We start from the raw sequence: 19,156 nt of genomic DNA on the forward strand, positions 1-19,156 counted from the left end.
CCCCTGCTCTGTCCCCTCACTCTGTGTTTCCCAACTTCAGCGGGTCTCAGGTCTATGTTTCTCTCTCCTCCTGAACATACGCTGCACGTGGGCAAGGACTCGTATGTCTCATCCTCGGCTGGGCTCAGTCTCTAACATGGGGCCTGGCACACAGCAGGCCCTGAGGTTTTTACAGATGGACATACAGATGAACGAATGGACAGAAGGAAGGAGGGAAGGAAAGGACAAACAAAATACTTTTTAAAGGTCTGTTCTAACACCCTGTTAAAATTACAAAAATTAAGAAAGTTAAAAAATTACCGATTTGGGTATTCTAAAAACTCTACCCCAAGCACATTTCTGTAAAAACAAAAGAGTCTAGAAATTTAATCCATACCAGGGAGAAAACAAAGCAGTGTATTTAACAGGCTATACCACCACCTAGTGGAGAGAGTGATTAACAATGATTAACATAGTGTATACTTTGTTATTTTAGTATATTTATCTATCTCAAAACAGCTAACATGATTTCCTTTCCGCTTCATCAGTGCAGATTACTTCCATGCTCATCAGTCCTCTAAACTAATGTGAATATCACCTAAAGCCACATAATGAAGCATTAAGTAATCACAATTTCTCAAGCTTACCTAAGAAAAAGCCAAAGCTAATAGTAAAAAGACAAATTCAGCATAGAAATCTTTCAAAATATGATCTAATTTATTTTCTAACCTTAAATCAAAAACGCTAAGAAGCAGAAAAATCAGTTAGTTCACCCATGCGAAAATGACAGGTCCTACTACTGTTTTGCCAACGGGACAAAAGATGTTTAAAAACAGCTCTTTAATAAGCTTCAGAGGAAGAAGTTGACACAGTCAAACTGCAAAGAAAAAAATCAGGCTTTCTGTACTTTTAAGGGAAAGGTCACAGCCTTACATTCATTTAACCCAAAATTTATAGAAAATGTTTATATATAGTCAGCCTTACCTGGCCATTCCAAAATCAGATACTTTCACAATTCCCGCCTCATTTACTAGACAATTTCTGGCAGCCTGGAAAACAACAATTACAACGATATATTTGTTACAAAGCTGCACAAAGAAAATAGAAAAAATGTAAGTTCGGTTTATATTAAATTTAGTTCAACCCAGTCAACATCTGCAGAGGTGTATCTTTATAAATTTTTTTTACCCCTATGAAAATGTCTTCAACATGTATTTGAAAAAATGGGTAGAAAGACAGGTCAAAACTCATATGTGCAAAAAGGCATTATTACGTAATCTTTGCCAACTGTTACACGTACATGAGGACTAACAGAAGGTCAACCAGCTTCTTGCCCCCCCCATTTCTATTCTTATTAAACTATCTGATTTTCTTATTGATAGTGACAACTTCTCAAAGTCCTTCATCCAGGTTCTTACTAAGCAAGCTTAGTAACACACAACCATCAAAGTGAAGAGTGAACAATCTTTTACCCAGTGACCTTGCTCAGTGACTGGTCTTCCCAATCTCAGACAGTCAAAAGAACAGCCATGTGTAACATGGTTTCCTTTGTCATTTGTAATGTTTCCAGTATATTATAACATGATATACTAAATTGGTCAAATACAATTCTGGATTATTTATATTTTCTTGCCCATTCTTTAAGGTTATAAGGGTCAAAAAAAGTAGTTTGGAACAAGACATGATAATACTTTTAATGACATTACCTATGGACTAAGAATGTATTTTTCTTCCTGATGCTTCAGAATTTTATTCTCTGTATGTGGCAAATTGCATTTATATGAGGTTACTTACGGCTGAGTGCATTTTAAGAGTCTTTTCTAAAGTGAGAATTAACACCCATTCCCTGGATTACTTCCATCTTCCTATAAAGACACCCCATAATGCCTTTACTTGATGGTCACCAGGATTCTTCACCCAGGAGATAGAAGTATCAAAATCTTCCCTTAAGGGATGACGAAAACCTACCATAATGATGTCAGTATCACAGACACAAACATATCAAAACTGCTTTCACCTAGATGTGGTATGTGCAGACAGGTGTAATCTGTTATAACTATGTAGACAATTTCCATCAGTTTTAAAACTTTTAAAAGTGCAAAAGGAAGAAAGTGCTAGTTTACAAGTTTCAACATGACAAAGAGAGTTACTGTTATAACAATGATTAATGTTTTATATATATATGTCACATCTTCTATTTTACAAAGTCCTTTGTCCCAATCATAAATGTGATCATTAAAAGTCTTGTGAAGGAAAAGCTCAGGACCAGATGGCTTCACTGGTGAATTCTACCAAACATTTAAAGAAGAATTAACATCAAACCTGAGTTCTCAAACTCTTTCAAAAAATTTTAAGAAGTATATACTTCCAACCTCTTTTCACAAGATCAAAGTTACCCTAACACCAATGCAAGATAAGGACATTAACAAGAAAAGAAAATTAAATATCCCTGATAAACACATATGCAAAAATCCTCAACAAAATATTAGCAAACAGAATTCAACAGCACATGAAGAGGATCATACACCATGATCCACTGGTATTTATCCCCAGGATATAAAAATGGTTCAACATATGCAAAACAAAATTTGATACACCACACTAATAGAATGAAGGATAAAACATCATATGATCATCTCAGTAGATACAAAAAAAAGGCATTTGACAAAATTCAACACTCTTTCATGATGAAAAACTCTCAACAAGTTAGTTATAGAAGGAACGCACCTCAACACAGTGAAGATCATGTATGACAAGCCCACAGCTAACAACATATTCAATGGTGAAAAGCTAAAAGCTTTTCCTCCAAGATCAGAAACAAGACAAGAATGCCCACTCTTGTCACTTCTATTCAACACAGTACTGAAAGTCCTAGCCAAAGCAATTAGATGAGAAAAGAAAGAAAAGAAAAGAAAAGGCATCCAAATTGGAATACAGAAGTAAGACTGTCTCTGTTTGCAGATGACATTATCTTATACATAGAAAACTCTAAAGAGTCCACTAAAATGCTATTAAAATTAAAAAATTCAGTGAAGTTGCAGGATACAAACATACAAAAATCGGCTGTGTTTCTATACACTGACAATGAAATAACTGAGAGAAATTAAGAAAGCAAGTGAATTTCAATAGCATCAAAAACATTAACATACATAGGAATAAATTTAACCAAGGAGGCAAAACATCTGCTCTCTGAAAGCTATCAGACATTGATGAAAGAAACTGAAGACACAAATAAATGGAAAGAGATCCTGTGTTAATGGAGTAGAAGAATTAATATTGTTAAAAAGTCCAAAAAAAAAAAAAACGCAAAAAAATTGTTTAATTTCATGCTACCTAAAATGCCTAAAATGATATACAGATTAATGCAATTCCTATCAAAATTCTACCACCATTTTTCACAGAAATATAAAAAACAATCCTAAAATTCATATGGAACTACAGAAGACTCCGAATAGCCAAACAATCCTGGAAAGGAACAATAAAGCTGGAGGCATCACACTTCCTGATTTTGAACTAAATTACAAAGCTACAGCAGTCAAAACAATATGATACTGGCACAAAAACAGAGACATAGGCCAATGAAACAGAATAGAGAGCCCAAAAATAAACGGTCAGCTAATATATGGTCAACTAATCTCTGACACAGGCACCAAGAACACACAATGAGGAAAAGATAATCTCTTCAATAAATGCTGCTGGGAAATTTGAATATCCATATGCAAAACAGTGAAACTAGATCCTAACCTTACATCATACACAAAATTAACTTGAAATTGATTAAAGACTTAAATGGAAGACCTGAAACCATAAAAACTGCCAGAAGAAAACATAAAGAAAAAGCTCTTTCTTGTCTTGGCAATGATTTCTTTGGATATGACACCAAAGTACAGTCCACAAAAGCAAAAATTAATAACTTAGGGCTACATAAAACAAAAAGTTTCTTCACAGCAAATGAAACAATTAACAAAATGGCAAGGCAATCTACAGAATGGGAAAAAATACTGGTAAGCCATATATCTGATAGAGAGTTAATGTCTAAAATTTTTATATTTATACATGCAACAAAATAGTCAAAAAGCAAAAAATCCGATTTAAAAATGGGCAGAGGGCCTGAATACACATTTTTATCAAAAAGGACATACAAATGGCCAACAGGTACATGAAAAGGGGCTCAACATCACTGATCATCAGGTAAATGCAGATCAAAACTACAATCAATGAGATTATCACCTCACACCTGTTAGGATGGCTGCCAACAAAAATACAAGATAAACACTGGCAAGAAAGAAAAGGTGGAGAAGCAGGAACCCTTGTATATTATTGGTGGCAGTATAAATTGGTGCCATCACTATGAAAAACAGTATGGCGGGTCCTTAAGAAATTAAAAAGAGCTGCCATATGATCCAGCAATCCCACTTCTGAATTTATCTGAAGGATACATATTTTGTATATATCTGAAGGAAACAAAATTAGTATCTTATAGAAATATCTGCACTCCCACATGCATAGCAGCATTATTCACAATAGCCAAGATATGGAAACAACCTAAATGCCCATCAATGGGTGAATAAATAAAGACAATGTGTTATATATACTATATACAATGGAATATTATTCAACCATAAAAAGAAGGAAATCCCAACAGCTGCAACAACATGGATGAACCTAGGAGACATTACACTAAGTGAAATAAGCCAGAAAGAAGATGACAAATACTATATGGTATCATTTATATATGGAGTCTAAAAGGGAAAAAAATGGAACTCACAGAGAGAGTATACTGGTGGTTGCCAGGGGCTGGGTGTGGGTGGAAATGCAGAGATATTGGTCAAAGGATATGAATTTCAGTTACAAGATACGTTCTGAAGATCTAAGGTATAGCATGATAACTATAGTTAATAACAGAGTATGTGTACTTTAACTGGGACTAATGATTCTACCAACATATTGAAAATAGACACATTTGGGAACAATAGGCAGAGAAGAAAAAGAGAAAGGCTGAAGGAGATAGGGAAACAGAGTGAGACAGAGAAAAAATTGAGAAGTGTCTCCATCATAATTAAGAATCAATAATAGAAGATTACTTTTTCTGGTATTTTCCAGAGTTATCATGCACCTCTGTCTCTTCCCAGTGATTTGACAGATAAAGAAATGAACCAAAGGATTTCTGTGATAGTTTCTGCTTATAGTGTGTGAGATGGAAAAAAGGTTAGGATTTAGTTAAAGGATGAGTCAACTCTTAACTTCCTCAATTATGATCATATGCAAGTCATTTCACTTCTCTGATGCTAATTTTCTATAAGACAATGATGGTCAGAAAATCTTTTATGACTAGATTCTCATGGGATTCTTTTGGAGATAAAATATTAATCATGGTAACTTACTTGGAAATGGTACCTATGTAGTTATGTATGACTTATGCAGGTGTGTATGTAATTATGTATTATATAAATTCGACTTATTAAAGATCTTTCTGTTAAAATTATGGGGCAAGTTAAATTTACCGCATTTAAAAATAATGGTGAAATACTGTCGAGAACAAAAACTGGGTATAAATCCATGATGGCTCATTTGCTGACCCAGATTACAAAGGAATTTGGCCAGTGAATGGGAATGCGGGGGGGTTATGATTACCAGATCTCTGTGGATGAAGCTGTTCCTCTCCAGGTACTCCATCCCTTCACACACATCTTGACACATGCTCAGCAGCACATCTCTACTAAAAAGGCCTTGTCTCTGCCGGAGGAAATTCAGAAGGCATCCCCTTTCCATGAACTCGGTAACAATGTAAATTGGTTTCTGCTGGGTGCACACCCCATAAAGCTGTACTAACTTCGGGTGTGTCAGTTTCCTGGGAGGGAAGTCATGCATACACAGAGTTACTGTAGGAAAAGAAACCACCACGGGTATTAGCTGGTGAGGGGCCACTTTTTAACACGAAAAGGGGAACCGGAAAAAACATAGAAACTTACATCATCACTTTAGCCTCTTCTATAAAGTCTTCCTCACACATGGCTCCTTCCCTAATAGCTTTGATTGCTACTTTGTACTGAGCTCTCCACTTGCCAAGCCTCACCACTCCAAACAGTCCACTCCCCAACTCCCTCATAAAGGTCAGCTCTGATGGGTTAATCTCCCATTTTTCTGTGAGATAGAGGGGGAAAGTGATAACATGTATTAAGGAGAACATAGTATGAATCAGTGGGAAACAAAAACTATAACCAAGGTCAATCTCAAAGTCACATGATAATACCACTGCCAGTAAAACACAGAGCAGACTTGCAACCTGCATGTAAACTGTAAAAGGTGGCTTTCCACTCAGGGGAGGATGTACCCCTTTCTAAGCTGTTACAATGCACACAAAGTGAACTGAAGGCAAGACGAAGCTGTGTAATAGGCTAATAATAACAAAGCTTGGAAGTCAAAGGTACTTAAAAAAAACCCAAAACTTCCTTTACCTCTCTTCCCCCATCAGGTTTCTTTTTCAAGTTGGAAAGAGTTTAACCTGTTTAAAAGGCTTCTACCAGAAGCAACGAAGACCATCAAGTTGGATATCTCTATTAACTCCATCTTTACTTTCCTCTGAGTGGCCAGTAAGGCCGGTGTGAACCAGGAAAGGCTTTGATTTATTTTAGATGTAACAAGGTAATGCTTATTTTTCACTGACAGTTTTCTGTCCAATAATGAATAATGATGAAAACAGAAAATCTAGGGTTACGACAGCTATAAATATAATCATCCAACAACCCACACTATAAACTTTAAAATAAGTTACATTCTGTGGAATTCTACACATCTAAATTGACCTTGTGATAACGGGTTCTTTTGGAGGAGAATTAACCAGGCAACTACAAATGGAGTTACCATAGCTGAATCCGGCAGTGGTGGGTGCCCTCTTCTCCTTCGCGCTCACTGGGTACCGCAGCCTCGTGACAAGTCCTAGACGTCAAAGGGAGCATTGCAGTTGAATTCACTCTTAATCATTCCTTGGGGAAAAGTGCTAAACTCGAAACTCACTTACAAAGTTCATCCATTTATTCACTTAGTGCTCATTCTCTGTGTGTACATACAGCACTGTGCTACACGCTAGCAGAAAAATTATCAGAAAAGAAGGCAGGAAGGAAGATGATCCTACTCTTGTCGAAACCAAGTCCATGTGCCTGATGCAAAGTGAGGCCAAACAAACTGAAACGTCGGAGTTCAGAGCAGAGAAAGGTTTACTGCAGGGCCAAGCAAGGCAAACGGGTAGCTTGTACTCAAAACACTCCCCAGTGGCTTACATGCAAAGGTTTTTAAAGACAGTGTGAGGGAGAGGGCCACAAGGTGTGTGATTAGCTGGTGGACCTTCTTCTGATTGGCTGGTGGTGAGGTAACAGGGTAATATTTTGGGAATCTCAGTCTTCAACCTTCTGACTCCAAACAGCCCAAGTTCTACCTCTTGTGGCCACCATGTAGTCACCATCCTCCACCCGGGTGGGGAGCTTAGTTCCTGCAGAACAGCTCAAAGATACACATCAGATTGTCATCTGTGTCTCTTCTGGAGTCCTGTGACTCTAATTATTAACTGCTTGAGCTGTTCTTTGGAACTTAAGGAAGGCCTAGGAGACTAAAGCCTTTTGTTTTTTAATAAACAAGAAACACGGAACGTGGAGGGGCTTTTGTATCCAATAAGGCCCCACAGAGTCCTGCTTGGTTTTGCTACTCTCTAAGTTAACAATTTCATATTTTTATGAAACACAAAAAATTTTAAAAATATGTATCATTTTATTCATTCAACATTGTCTTTAAAAAATATATATGGTGCTTATCAGGCACCAAGCTAGCATACTGTCTTTGCAAACATTTTTAAAGATGTTAAAAGGTTTCCAGCAGTTATTATCAATTATTACTTCATGTTCTTTTCTAGTATGAGATCTGAATTATGAAATGGCGTTACAGTAGTCTACTAAAAATTAAAGTGATTCACCTGACATAGCTCAGTAATCTTAGCATTAAAAACTTGGGCTCTACAATATTAACGACTGGGAATATCAGCTACTGGCTATCATTGAGGTACATCAAATCCTTTAAGTTAACTTGCTTACAGCACTAAATAAGAAATCCCAGGTACCTCTCCTATAAGCACCCACAGTACTCCGTATTTCCTCTATTACAACGTATCTCATAGTAACTCCAAGCCATCATGCATTTCTCTGCCTCCCCCACCAGATGGCAAGACCTGGGAGAGACAAGGTCAATACCTTCTAGTTCACCATACTCCCCCTAGAGCCCGGCACAGCTCCTGGCATGCAGCAGGTGCTTAATCCATGTTTCTTAAATGAATGGAGATAATGGTGAAGCATAAAATTCTTACAAGGACAAAAGAAAGAAATAGGGGAATGTGAACACTGAAAAAGAATAGAATAAGAGATAAGGAAAAGGTTATTTGGAGGATAAACTGATATGAAACTAGTTTCTCAAATGTTTAACACAGAGTTACTATATGATCCGGCAAATCTATTCCAGGTAAGAACTCAAGAGGAATGAAACATGTTTCCATGCAAAAACTTGTACACAAATGTTCATAGCAGCATTACTTATGATAGTCAAAATATGGAAACAACCCAAATGGACATAAATGCGGTTTCTGGTTCTGTTCCTGGTGTCTGGTTTTTTTTCCCACTGCTAATGGACTGCTAATGGGCTCAAAATTTCTTTGCGGGGGATGCTGAAAATGATCTTAGATTATGGTGATAGTTGGCACAACTCTGTCAATATACTAATTTACAGACAGCTGAGTTGTGCACATTAAATGGATGAACTTTATGGTGTGTAATTTATGTCTCAGTAATCGTTCTATCATTATCTGAGAAGAGTGAACCAAGTCACAAATAGCAACAGACTCTGCAAAAGCCTCTGATAAAATTTCAAAAGTTAATTTCCCATAAATTGGGTTGGACACTCGGCTAACTCCTTCTTGGTTACATCTTTGAAGTCAAAGGCTAGAAATCTTTCTGTCTCATCCTGTGCAGCCTCAATGGGCGTAAATGTGGTCTGCGGTTTTGATCTCGGTGTTTGGTGTATTCCCACTCTGGGGTAAGTGGAGCAGAGTTCGGGAAGATGGGAAGCATCTGGGACACGAGTACTCTAGTCTTTTGAAGCCTGTAACATAGACTAAACCTATGCTGCTTGTTGGCAGCTTCTGTGACAACGCTGACGTTGACATGTACTGGATTTTAGGTTAGTGCTGTTAAAGAAGACAAAATACCCAATAAAAGATGATGTGGCAGACTTTATTTAGGACCACTGTGACAGGTATAGGGACCACTGCAATGGGATTTTAGAGTCGGGGGTGGAGCAGGGAAGATGGGCTCAACTCCAAACACAGCTGTGGGCAAATGGGAATTTACAGCCACGAAGAAAGGTGGGGATCAGTGGATGGAAAATTACTAAAAGGAACATCAACACGGGGTGGGGGGATGGATTATCTAAACCAGCCTATTGAGATTCTTACTGAGGACAAGCCAGGGTGACCAGACTTCATCTGGAGGACAGTGGAAGATGGAGAACCTGACCAGATACTGAGGATGCTCAGATATCAAGAGCTTGAGGGTAAGGGGTTCTGGTTAAACTGACTTAGCAGGGTTCTTGCTGAAACCATATTTTAAAAGAAAGTGTACAGATGGGCCTAGGAGATGGTTCAGGGGCTTGACTAAAGTTGGGTCAAGCAAAGAATCTTTGTCGGTACCAAGGAAATAAACCACAGAAATGCAGCATGTACCACATACAGTAAGAGTAACTCATGTCTTGAGGTCAGGGCTTTTTTAGAGTTGATATTATTTCTGATTTTTCTTTGTATATATCATTTCCTTAGTATGCAATCATTTTAAATCACACTCTACAATTAGCTACAATATAAAACTGCTCAAGGAAGAATTCATCACAACGTCTAATCAATTTTAATTACTCCCTTATATCTGAAATAGGCTTTAACGGCTCACGCACCTGCTGCATTGTGCTTATGATACTCTATAATCTCAGGAATTGAACCAAATGCATGCTTTTCTGCCAGATAATACTTCTTTGGGGATGTTGCTGTTTCCTTTATATGATAATGCCTGAAACCAGATGAGCTTTCTCTATAAAAAGAAAAAAAATGTGTTAGAACCACGTTGGAATAATGTAATTTCACTCTTAAGAGAAACATTTTCTACCAGGTAACTGCAGGGTCCCTACATATGGCCCCTTTATTCTCTGCACGAGTTTTGTTTTCCCTTATATTCTTCTTAGGTTTGCTTTTCACATTAACAGATCCAAGTTTTAAAGTAGTCACTGATTACACACTTGGCTCCCTTGCATGAGACTGTGAGAGAGAACATTTATCACCTCCATTTGCCAATAGTTAAAAGTCTTAAAATAACTATTAGCTAGCTACTGCTTTTTGTCCCTGCTGTTGGTGTAAACCAGCAAATGTCTAGAGGACTTACACCTCTAAAAGTAAATAAACTTGACTTATAAAGTATGTACAAATTCTACTTTAGATATCCTTCTAAAACACAGATCTCTTGCTAAAAACCCTTTCAAGAGAACTCCTGCTGCTCTTAAAATAAAGCTTAGATTCCTTGACATTGAGATGATCTGTCTTCCACTTTTATCTCTCAGGCTTCTCTCCCCTCCCTTCACCACGTCCCTCCCAGTCTACAGTCCTGCTGAAATACACTTTTGTCAGTTCACCATATCCTCCCTCATTTCTGGGTCCAGGCAGTTTCCTGGAAAGGAAACACGCTTTCCCGTCCCCTCAACGTTTGCCTGCCTCACCCATCAGGTCTCAGCTTGGATGTCACTAGACAACATTAATGACTAACTCAGCCCCCACCCCACCACACACACAGACACATAGGTGCACACAGACACACACACTGCCCTCCCCGCACAGCACCTACTCATATATACCATCACCACCTGTCTGCTACAGAAGCCCCCACTAAGCTGTTGGAGGGCTGGGTCTGTGTCTACTTTGCTCACTACAGTATCCTTAGTGCCTAGTGTAGCACAATGTAATTGTCTGTTGAATGTTGCTAAAGTTCCTACCGCTATTCTGAACAAATATATATGGAAAACAACGTGGAAAACTACTAGAGATGAATATAAAAATGTCATAGACTTTAGAAATCAAGTTCAGATTTTATTTTTTAATGCTGAAATGCAGCTTATTGTTTGAAAATTAGGAATCCATACAAACTATATAGGAACTTCATACAAAAACTCTGAATTTAAAAAAAAAAAAAAGGAGCGAGAGAGTGGGTTTACTTACCCTCCAAACTTTGTATAAAGGGAGACTGTGTACATGCCTGGATGACTGGAATCCCTTACCATAAAGCCACCTTCTTTATCCTAAAATCCAAGTTAAGAAAAAAATTTTCAGTCCAATAGCAAATATCAACGCCATGGAGAAGATTCAAGAACCCACTCTTATGATTTTATGATTATAATCCTTTGCCCAGAAAATCTGCTTTGGAGAAGCACACCTTACCAATAGGTAAGTCATCCATGTGACTTTCTCCCATCAACACGACTTTCCCTTCACATTACTGGGCATGAGATTGGTTAAAGGTAGCACACTCGTAGTTCCCCACCACCACAAACACTCGTGTGAGACATTTCAACAAGATAATCTCTCAAGGCCCTTCCAGAACTAACAGACAAGATTTTGCAATTCCTTTAAGTCCTCGACATGTGGGGAAATAGTTACTGAAAAACTGTATTTCTTAATGGCTGGGTTTCATTTCATACATTTTTCATATTTGCTGTAGGCTCTGAATCCTGACTCGATAGCATCTTCCATCCATATAGCTTTCTTTCTGTAAATACCTCAGTGCTCTTTACAAGAACGTCAAAAAAAAATCCTTAATTCCCTGGAAATCAATGTTAAATACCACTCTTTACAAAAGGAGAGATGGAGGCACAGCAACTTCAGCAGAGAAGACCGAAAGACAGCAGCAGCAACACTGAATGACCAAAAGATAAATCTTCATTGGGCTGCAAGCCAACGAGCAAGAAACAGGGGCTAGGAACCTCAAGTGCCTCTCCATCAACACCACACAATCAATCTCTAGCACTGAAATTGCTTTAAAATGAAAGCGTGCTTAACAGACGAAAATAAGCTTCCTTCTTATTCCTGGCGAAGACAATGGGATCGAATAAAGCCCCACAAATAAATCTGTTAAGAACAATGAGGGACAATGATCATAACAGTTAACTGATCAGAAAAAAATATAACAGCTACACAGATTTATTGAAACTGAATCCGTTTTATTATGTTCTAATGTGTGGGATTTACTCAACCCTCAAAACTGTCCTATGAGGTCAGTACTAGTGTCATCCCCGCTTTACATTACACATAAGGAAATAGGACACAGAAAGGTTGGGAATTTGCCCCAGGTCAAATGCTAGCAAGTAGCACAGCCAGGATTTGGACCCCAGGCCTTCCAGCTACCCATTCCCCTGGAGCTGCCTCTCATTGTGCAGTCACCAGGGAGGCACGTGTGTTGGGGGGAGACGGGAGGACCATGTCATTCAAATCAAGCAAAGTCACCTGCTACTGCTCTCTTAACATGAACTACAGAAATAAGTGCCCAACCTCGACTCGGGGTAACAAGCAGGAGATTCACAGAGTGAGCATGGGTTTAAAAGACCGGGAACTAAACAGAAGAGCTAGATCACAAATGCAGGGAACTGTACACGTCTTCTAATCCAAACTCCTTGTCTCACAGATGTGGAGAGCAGGCTAGAGAAGTCAGGGCTACACTCAGGTGGGTCTCCTCACCCAGTCCACGAAGTTACCTCTACACTAGATTTCTTCCTTTGATTTTGTTTCTTTCTAAAGTATAACAATTTTAGCACATTTCCTCCTAAAGGCAACTACATATTCTGTTAAAACTTCATTTATAAAAGATAGCATGGAATATTGGTGTAAATTATTTTAAAACAACTTCAAGCAAAAAGGAAAGACACATTTACGTACTAAAATCAAGGCTGCAAATGATAAATCAGTAAGAAGGAGAGTAAAGAAAATGTTACCCATGTACAGCTATTACCGTTATGGGTTTGCTTCCCCCTCAAAAAAGATATGCTGGGGCCCTAACCCCAGTGAAAAAGAAGTCACAGAGTGGGCCCTAGTCCATTATGACTGGAGTCCTTATAAAAGGGAAATTTGGACACATGGCCAGACGTGCATAGAGGGAAGAAACACAGGGAAGACAGGATCCTCCCCTCACCACCCCCAGAAGGAGAGAAGTCCACTGCCATCTAGACTTCAGACATCTAACCTCTAGATCTGTGACACAATAAATTTCTGTTGTTTAAACGGCTCGGTTTACAGGACTTTGTCACAGCAGCCCCAGGAAACTAGTACACCAGTCTTCACTTTTAAATGATTTTTAAAAACCCCAAACCCTGTACTTATAATATTTTTTAGGCTTTAGAAACAGAGGTATGTGGAATTACTAATCCGGGATGCGTTACAATTAATCTGCGCTGAAACCAAACCCACAAAACAAGTACAGACACTCACTTCACTTCTGAGGAGTTGCTCTGCTTTGCTTCTGTTCGTATTTCTGCAGTACCACCTGAAGAGAAAAGATATGTGTAAGGCCTTGGGTTTTAAAAATTATTCTTTACTCTTTTTGGAATTAGCCAGGTAATACTGCTCATCAAAAACAAACACGGTAAGTAAGGATAAGACATCATTCATAATCTCAGTGACATAAACCACCACTAGTAGCATTTGGATGTCCACACTTGCGGACGTTTTCCATCCATATTTTTATGAAGACACATACACACCAACATTCTTACTTTTTTGTTAAAGTGGAATCAAACTATACTGGCTAGATCAGAACCTGAATTTTTCATGTAACAGTATATGACAGACATCTTGGCAAAGCAATATAGTTCTGTGCATCATGGTCTGGATGTGCCACAATTTATTTAAGCAATTCTTTATTATTTAACACAAAAATCGTATTACCGTAACAGCAAGAATGAATTTTACTCCATAGACTCAAATACGCAGGAAGTGTTATTTTATATTATTGTCTTTCATTCAAATTAAATCTAATCCCAAGCCCCCACCCCACCAACAGGCAGGAGATTCCGTATCACATCGTTACTAAGGCCCCCCCACTGAATTTCACAAAGGTCTCAAGTGTCGAAAGAAACAGAAGCAAAACAGAAGAGCTGACTTCCTGCGTCTTCCAGACTTACTGGTTCTAACACAGCCCTAACCCCCACCCCCAGCAGTCATCCAAAACTCTACTGTGGGAATCCCACCAGGACCAAGCAGTGGTACCTGTCCTCCACCAGGTCCTGCCACCACTATGTACCACCACCCCAAGCCCCTGCATATGGTGTCCCTTCTTAACCCTTGGGAAATCTTTCCCAGGGAGAGAGATGCTGCCCTCTCCCACCTCAGAGGCTCTGCCCTCTCCCTGCTTCCCAGAGCATACTCTCTCCATGGGTTATAAGCCAGCAGGCCAAAGAACATGAACTCAGACTGTTTCCTTTGGCCTTCAGCTTTGAACTTGGACCCAGTTGTTTTGTTTGTTTGCTTTCGATGGCCTTTAGCGGACAGAGAACCCTCCACCACAGTCATAATTCCTGAGGCTTCCAATGAAGCCTTTATGAAACCAGCTGGCCCCTCTAAACATATGAATTTTCCAGCACTGTTTCAGCCTTTTATGAAAGAACCAGCACCTGCTTTGGGCCCAGCAAACACCCTGAGACAAGGGAACATAAAGGCCTTCCCTGATCGAGGAAGGCAAAAATACAAAGAACAAAATACAAGTTATTTTTTGGCCTGGATTCTTTTATGCAGTTGTAGTGGCCCAAACTCAATCCAAACCGACAACTATTATTTTATTTGGAGCCTGAAGTGATTCACCAGGCCTCAAAATTGTGAGTATCGAAATGTCATCGCTGTGGACCCCACTTTCTGCACTGAGACCAAATTCAACAAAACTGCAGTTCTGATCAATTTCTGAATGCAATTGAGAAATGTGACAAGTGAGGAGAACAGAGTGGATTCTGTCCCAAAAACATTTCTGTTGATACAAGAAGTATTTGTCAGGACACCAAAACAGTCATAAAAATTAATTAAAGAAAGGCAACTGGAGCCCTCATTATGTATTATGAACCAGCAGGGCCTGAAAGATTGAAAAAAAAGTTCTCAGTATTAATTACAGGAGTGCCAACTCCACACGCTCACAGCGAGGGTAAGCATTGGAGGTTTCGTCCCATATTCAGACGCAAGAAATCAGTGACCTAAATTGTGGCTTTCAAGAGGAAATCAGATATAAGACACCCAGAAGTAAAAAGAGGTCCTTCCCTCATCTCTGCTGTATTCAAGCTCCTGGGAAGGGGTGAAGGAAACAAGAAAAGGAACCTACGGCACAAAGGGCAGGCTCTGTGAAAAGAACCTCTGCTCCGATGGGTCCTTTTTATGGTATTTGTAGGTTCCCCGATGCTTTTCCTCCACAGGATATACACTCAGACCCTAAAGGATCTGTTGACGGAAGGAAAGCAGGAAGGCGTGATGAACAAATCGAGAGATGAATAAACGCGTGGTGCGTACGTCCTAATGGTTCTGCGCAGCCTCTCTCCCTCTTCTAAGACACCCACTGCCAGGCATTCAGGGGAAAGACAAGAGCGGCTCTGCTGAGTCGTCTCGTTGGGAAGAACCACACCCCCAGGCAGAACGGGAAGGAGCCCACGTGGTGGGCAGAGGGGAGATGCCGCCCAGATGCCAGCCCGCGTGCGTCTCTCACGGGCGCATCACAGAAACACCTGTTGGAGGCTAGTTAGCGCCTTTTGAGGAAGGAACAACAGGCCTCTAGATAGACTGCCTAGGACTCGTAAGTAACTTGTCATTCTTTTCTTAGATATCAAAACCCTACTGTGAAGGGGGTTATCAGATTGGCTGTCTCTGCAAACACTTGAAGGAACAGGGCTTCACAGTGTGTCTGAAGAGAGGGAAGAGGGAGATTTGGGGACCCTTAGTCCTTTCTGGAAAGGATGGATCTGGGCCAGGCTTCTAGGGAGGCTGGGTTGGGTAAACCATAAAAAGAAGAAATAGGTATAAAAGAATGAACAATAGAAAACCAACCAACAAGCTGTAAGTCTTTTGTCGGTTCTCAGTCTGGCCCTTGTCCCCTGATCACCCACTCCAAGCCTGATCCTGGACTTTCCCTGTTCTAAGGGCCCTTTCCCTCCCATCACCTGCCTCCTTTACCATGTTTCCATCAGAACCTCTTGCTGACTACCACGATGCGCCCACTTTCTTTCCTGCAGCACTTCCTCTGGTCCTCTCCTCCCCAAACTGGGACCTGGGTGCGGAGGTCAGAACTAGCTTTCCTACAGCCCTAGGAGCGACAGGCCAGCAGCCCTGAGTCCTGCCCCAGGGGACAGTCACTGCCTGGGGCTCCTCCTAGGCCCAAATGAACAGGAGAAGGGCTCTGGATTTAGCAGCTGGCAAAAGCCTTTTTAACCCTGGTGACATTTAAGACATGTTAGAAGATGAACTTCAACAAAAGCCAACACAAACCACGGAGTGGGAAGACAGCAGGAGAAGACGTGGACTCTGTGAACACGGAGAACAGGTTTTTTCCTTTCTCATCTGGCCAGGCCTGGCTCAATGCCACATGGAATCCCCACCCCTGGGCAGATGACTGAGGGGACTCTCACAGCACATTCACTTAGCCACACAGAGCTAGAGTCGTGCACATAAAACATGCATGGCAATGAATCAGAAACTTCCCAAAACCCTAATCTGTAATCCCATGAGTCATAAGGGGAATTCTCACACTTAAATAAGGATTATTTGGTTTTCGAGCACACTCCCTCCTCAAATTACCAGTTAGCTCTCAGTCCCAAGTTTTCATCTTTCAGCGTCTTCCCTAATTCTGAGGATTTGCTATAGTTTTCTAAAAAAAAATTTTTTTAACTGAGTTACTGGCGACTGAGCCCAGGACCTCAGGCACGCTAAGCACACAGTCTACCACTGAGCTATGCCCTCCCCACTCTGTTTGTAGTTATTTAAGGAATCTCCATACAGTTTTCCATAGTTGTATCTTCTTGAAACTTATTTAAGAACAGAAATACTGTTTTATTTATGGGTTTTATACCCTCACCTACTTCTAAAACAGCTTTGCGGGGTCACACCACTGGTGCTATGACTTTTGCATCTCTTCATCCTTCTCTGAGGCTCACATGACAGGAAGTGACATGGACAGAGGAAACAGCTTTGCGTTGGTAGTGGTGGTAATGGTGTTGTTTTTAAAGAAGTGAATGAAGCATTAATGCCTCACCTCAGAATGACCACAAAAGAGTATTTGGTATATATAAGCCTCTCACTCAAACCTGGCCATGCTCTGCTAGGAGGCATATAAATGGTAGCCCATTGCTCTCTCTGAGAAGTAACTTGACAGCATGCATTAGGGTCTGAAGAAGTTCATGTTAGCCTTTATCCCAGTACATTGATTTTTACAGACCCAGTTTAAGACGGTAAGCAGGACAAGGTATCCTAGTATTTTTATACAGCCAAGATGCTTAAACAACATAATGCAGGGGGGAGGGTATAGCCCAGTGTGTGCCTAGCATGCACAAGGTCCTGGGTTCAATCCTCAGTACCTCCATTAAAAATAAGCAAATAAAAACCCAATTACCTCACCCCTCCAAAAAAAAAATAATAAACAAATAAATTTAAAAGAAATTTTTTTTAAAAACAACATAGTGCCACACAAATAAGGAAGTGATTATATAAATTATTGCACATCCACGCACCAGATGCCTGATTGTGCCCCCTATGGCCTAGCACACTGCCGGATACATGCTAAAGTCTCAGATTGATATCCGAAGAATTTACGACTGAATGAAATATAATGCAGTTATGAAAGTGTTTTCAAAGAATATTTAATGGCATGAGGAAATACTCAACACTCATAATATGCTGTCAAGTAAATTAAACAGGATCTAAAACAGTATATACAGCATGATTCTGGTTTTTTTGAATAGTAAAAAGACTGAAAGAAAATACATCAATTTGTTGACAGAGGTCAATTCTAGTAGGTTTATGAGTAATTTTTCTTATTAACATTTTTCATATTTTCAAACAATTTTAAAACAATAATCACATGCTGTCATTATAATTAGAAAGAAGAAGCAATTAAACCTTTTTTAAAGGCCACTCTGGGAAGCTGTATTTTGATTTCTTAAATGAATAAACAATCATCCACATTTAAAGTTGGCTAAGCTGTGATTTGTTTAAAATCCATTCAGCTGTATTTGCTTCTGTAACTCCATTCACACACAGTACCTTCAGGTACAGAGTATTATAGAAACCAACTCTCACCACGTTTTTAACCTCTCTAGACAATTGAGTGAAGGATAAGTTAGTACCACCTTCTAAGGACGATGGAAGATGACCATTAATCTCCAAAATGCCCGACATAATTAGGAAAATAAAAACACTTTCTGGATCTCCACATCCACAAAATAACGTTTTACTTACTCATAGTGATCTAAGTTGTTTGACTTCTTTCCTGTTACGTAATTACTTGGGATATATCCTTCCCTCCTAGAAATAAGAAAAATACTTCAGAAAAACTGAAATTATTTTACTGACAGATTATTAAAAGAAAAATTATTCCCTTTCTGAAATAATTAAAGTATAATATTGACTAAAGTCTATAAGGAAGTCTAGGTGACTCCCAATAATCCAACAGATCTATAGCATTTGATGCTTTTCAAAGGAGTTCCTCATTTGATCCTCACAAAAATCCTGAGGTAGCAGGCACTCCTGTAACCACTTTCTGGTGGGGAAACCAGGACTTAGAAAGGATTAAGGGACTTTCTCAAAGTCCCAAAGCCAGACAGCAACAGGGCCAGAACCTGAACTCTGAACTTGTGACTAGGTTCAGAGTCCTCCCTAATATTCCATGATGCTTCTCTTGAATTCATAATTTCTTGGGATGTTTTAAAGAAACCACTACTTCAGAAAAGGTGAAGTGTTGGGTAGAAACACCCATCACTCCAATACTTAGTCTGTGCAGTGCGTTGTTTCACGGCGGGTGACCCGTGACCTCTACAGCAGTGTCATCGGGGGCACTTGTCAAAAAGTCAACTCCTGGGTCCTACCCCAAGG

General features: G+C 39.6%; 1 protein-coding gene across 8 annotated transcripts in view; it reads right to left on the bottom strand.

Annotated features, from left to right (window-relative positions):
* The window catches only part of TEC (tec protein tyrosine kinase), a 158,532-nt gene that overhangs the window by 3,873 nt on the left and 135,503 nt on the right, over positions 1 to 19,156 (bottom strand). For all 8 annotated transcript variants that reach the window (XM_032497051.1, XM_032497077.1, XM_032497065.1 and 5 more), the window contains 8 exons: positions 18,524 to 18,589; positions 13,532 to 13,586; positions 11,273 to 11,352; positions 9,964 to 10,097; positions 6,844 to 6,918; positions 5,952 to 6,123; positions 5,614 to 5,830; positions 964 to 1,028 (listed from right to left, as the gene is read on the bottom strand). In XM_032497051.1, coding sequence (XP_032352942.1) covers positions 964 to 1,028; positions 5,614 to 5,830; positions 5,952 to 6,123; positions 6,844 to 6,918; positions 9,964 to 10,097; positions 11,273 to 11,352; positions 13,532 to 13,586; positions 18,524 to 18,589 — 864 coding nt within the window. The remainder of the gene's footprint in view (positions 1 to 963; positions 1,029 to 5,613; positions 5,831 to 5,951; positions 6,124 to 6,843; positions 6,919 to 9,963; positions 10,098 to 11,272; positions 11,353 to 13,531; positions 13,587 to 18,523; positions 18,590 to 19,156) is intronic.

The sequence above is a fragment of the Camelus ferus genome, chromosome 2 (genome assembly GCF_009834535.1).
Source record: "Camelus ferus isolate YT-003-E chromosome 2, BCGSAC_Cfer_1.0, whole genome shotgun sequence".
NCBI lineage: Eukaryota > Metazoa > Chordata > Mammalia > Artiodactyla > Camelidae > Camelus > Camelus ferus.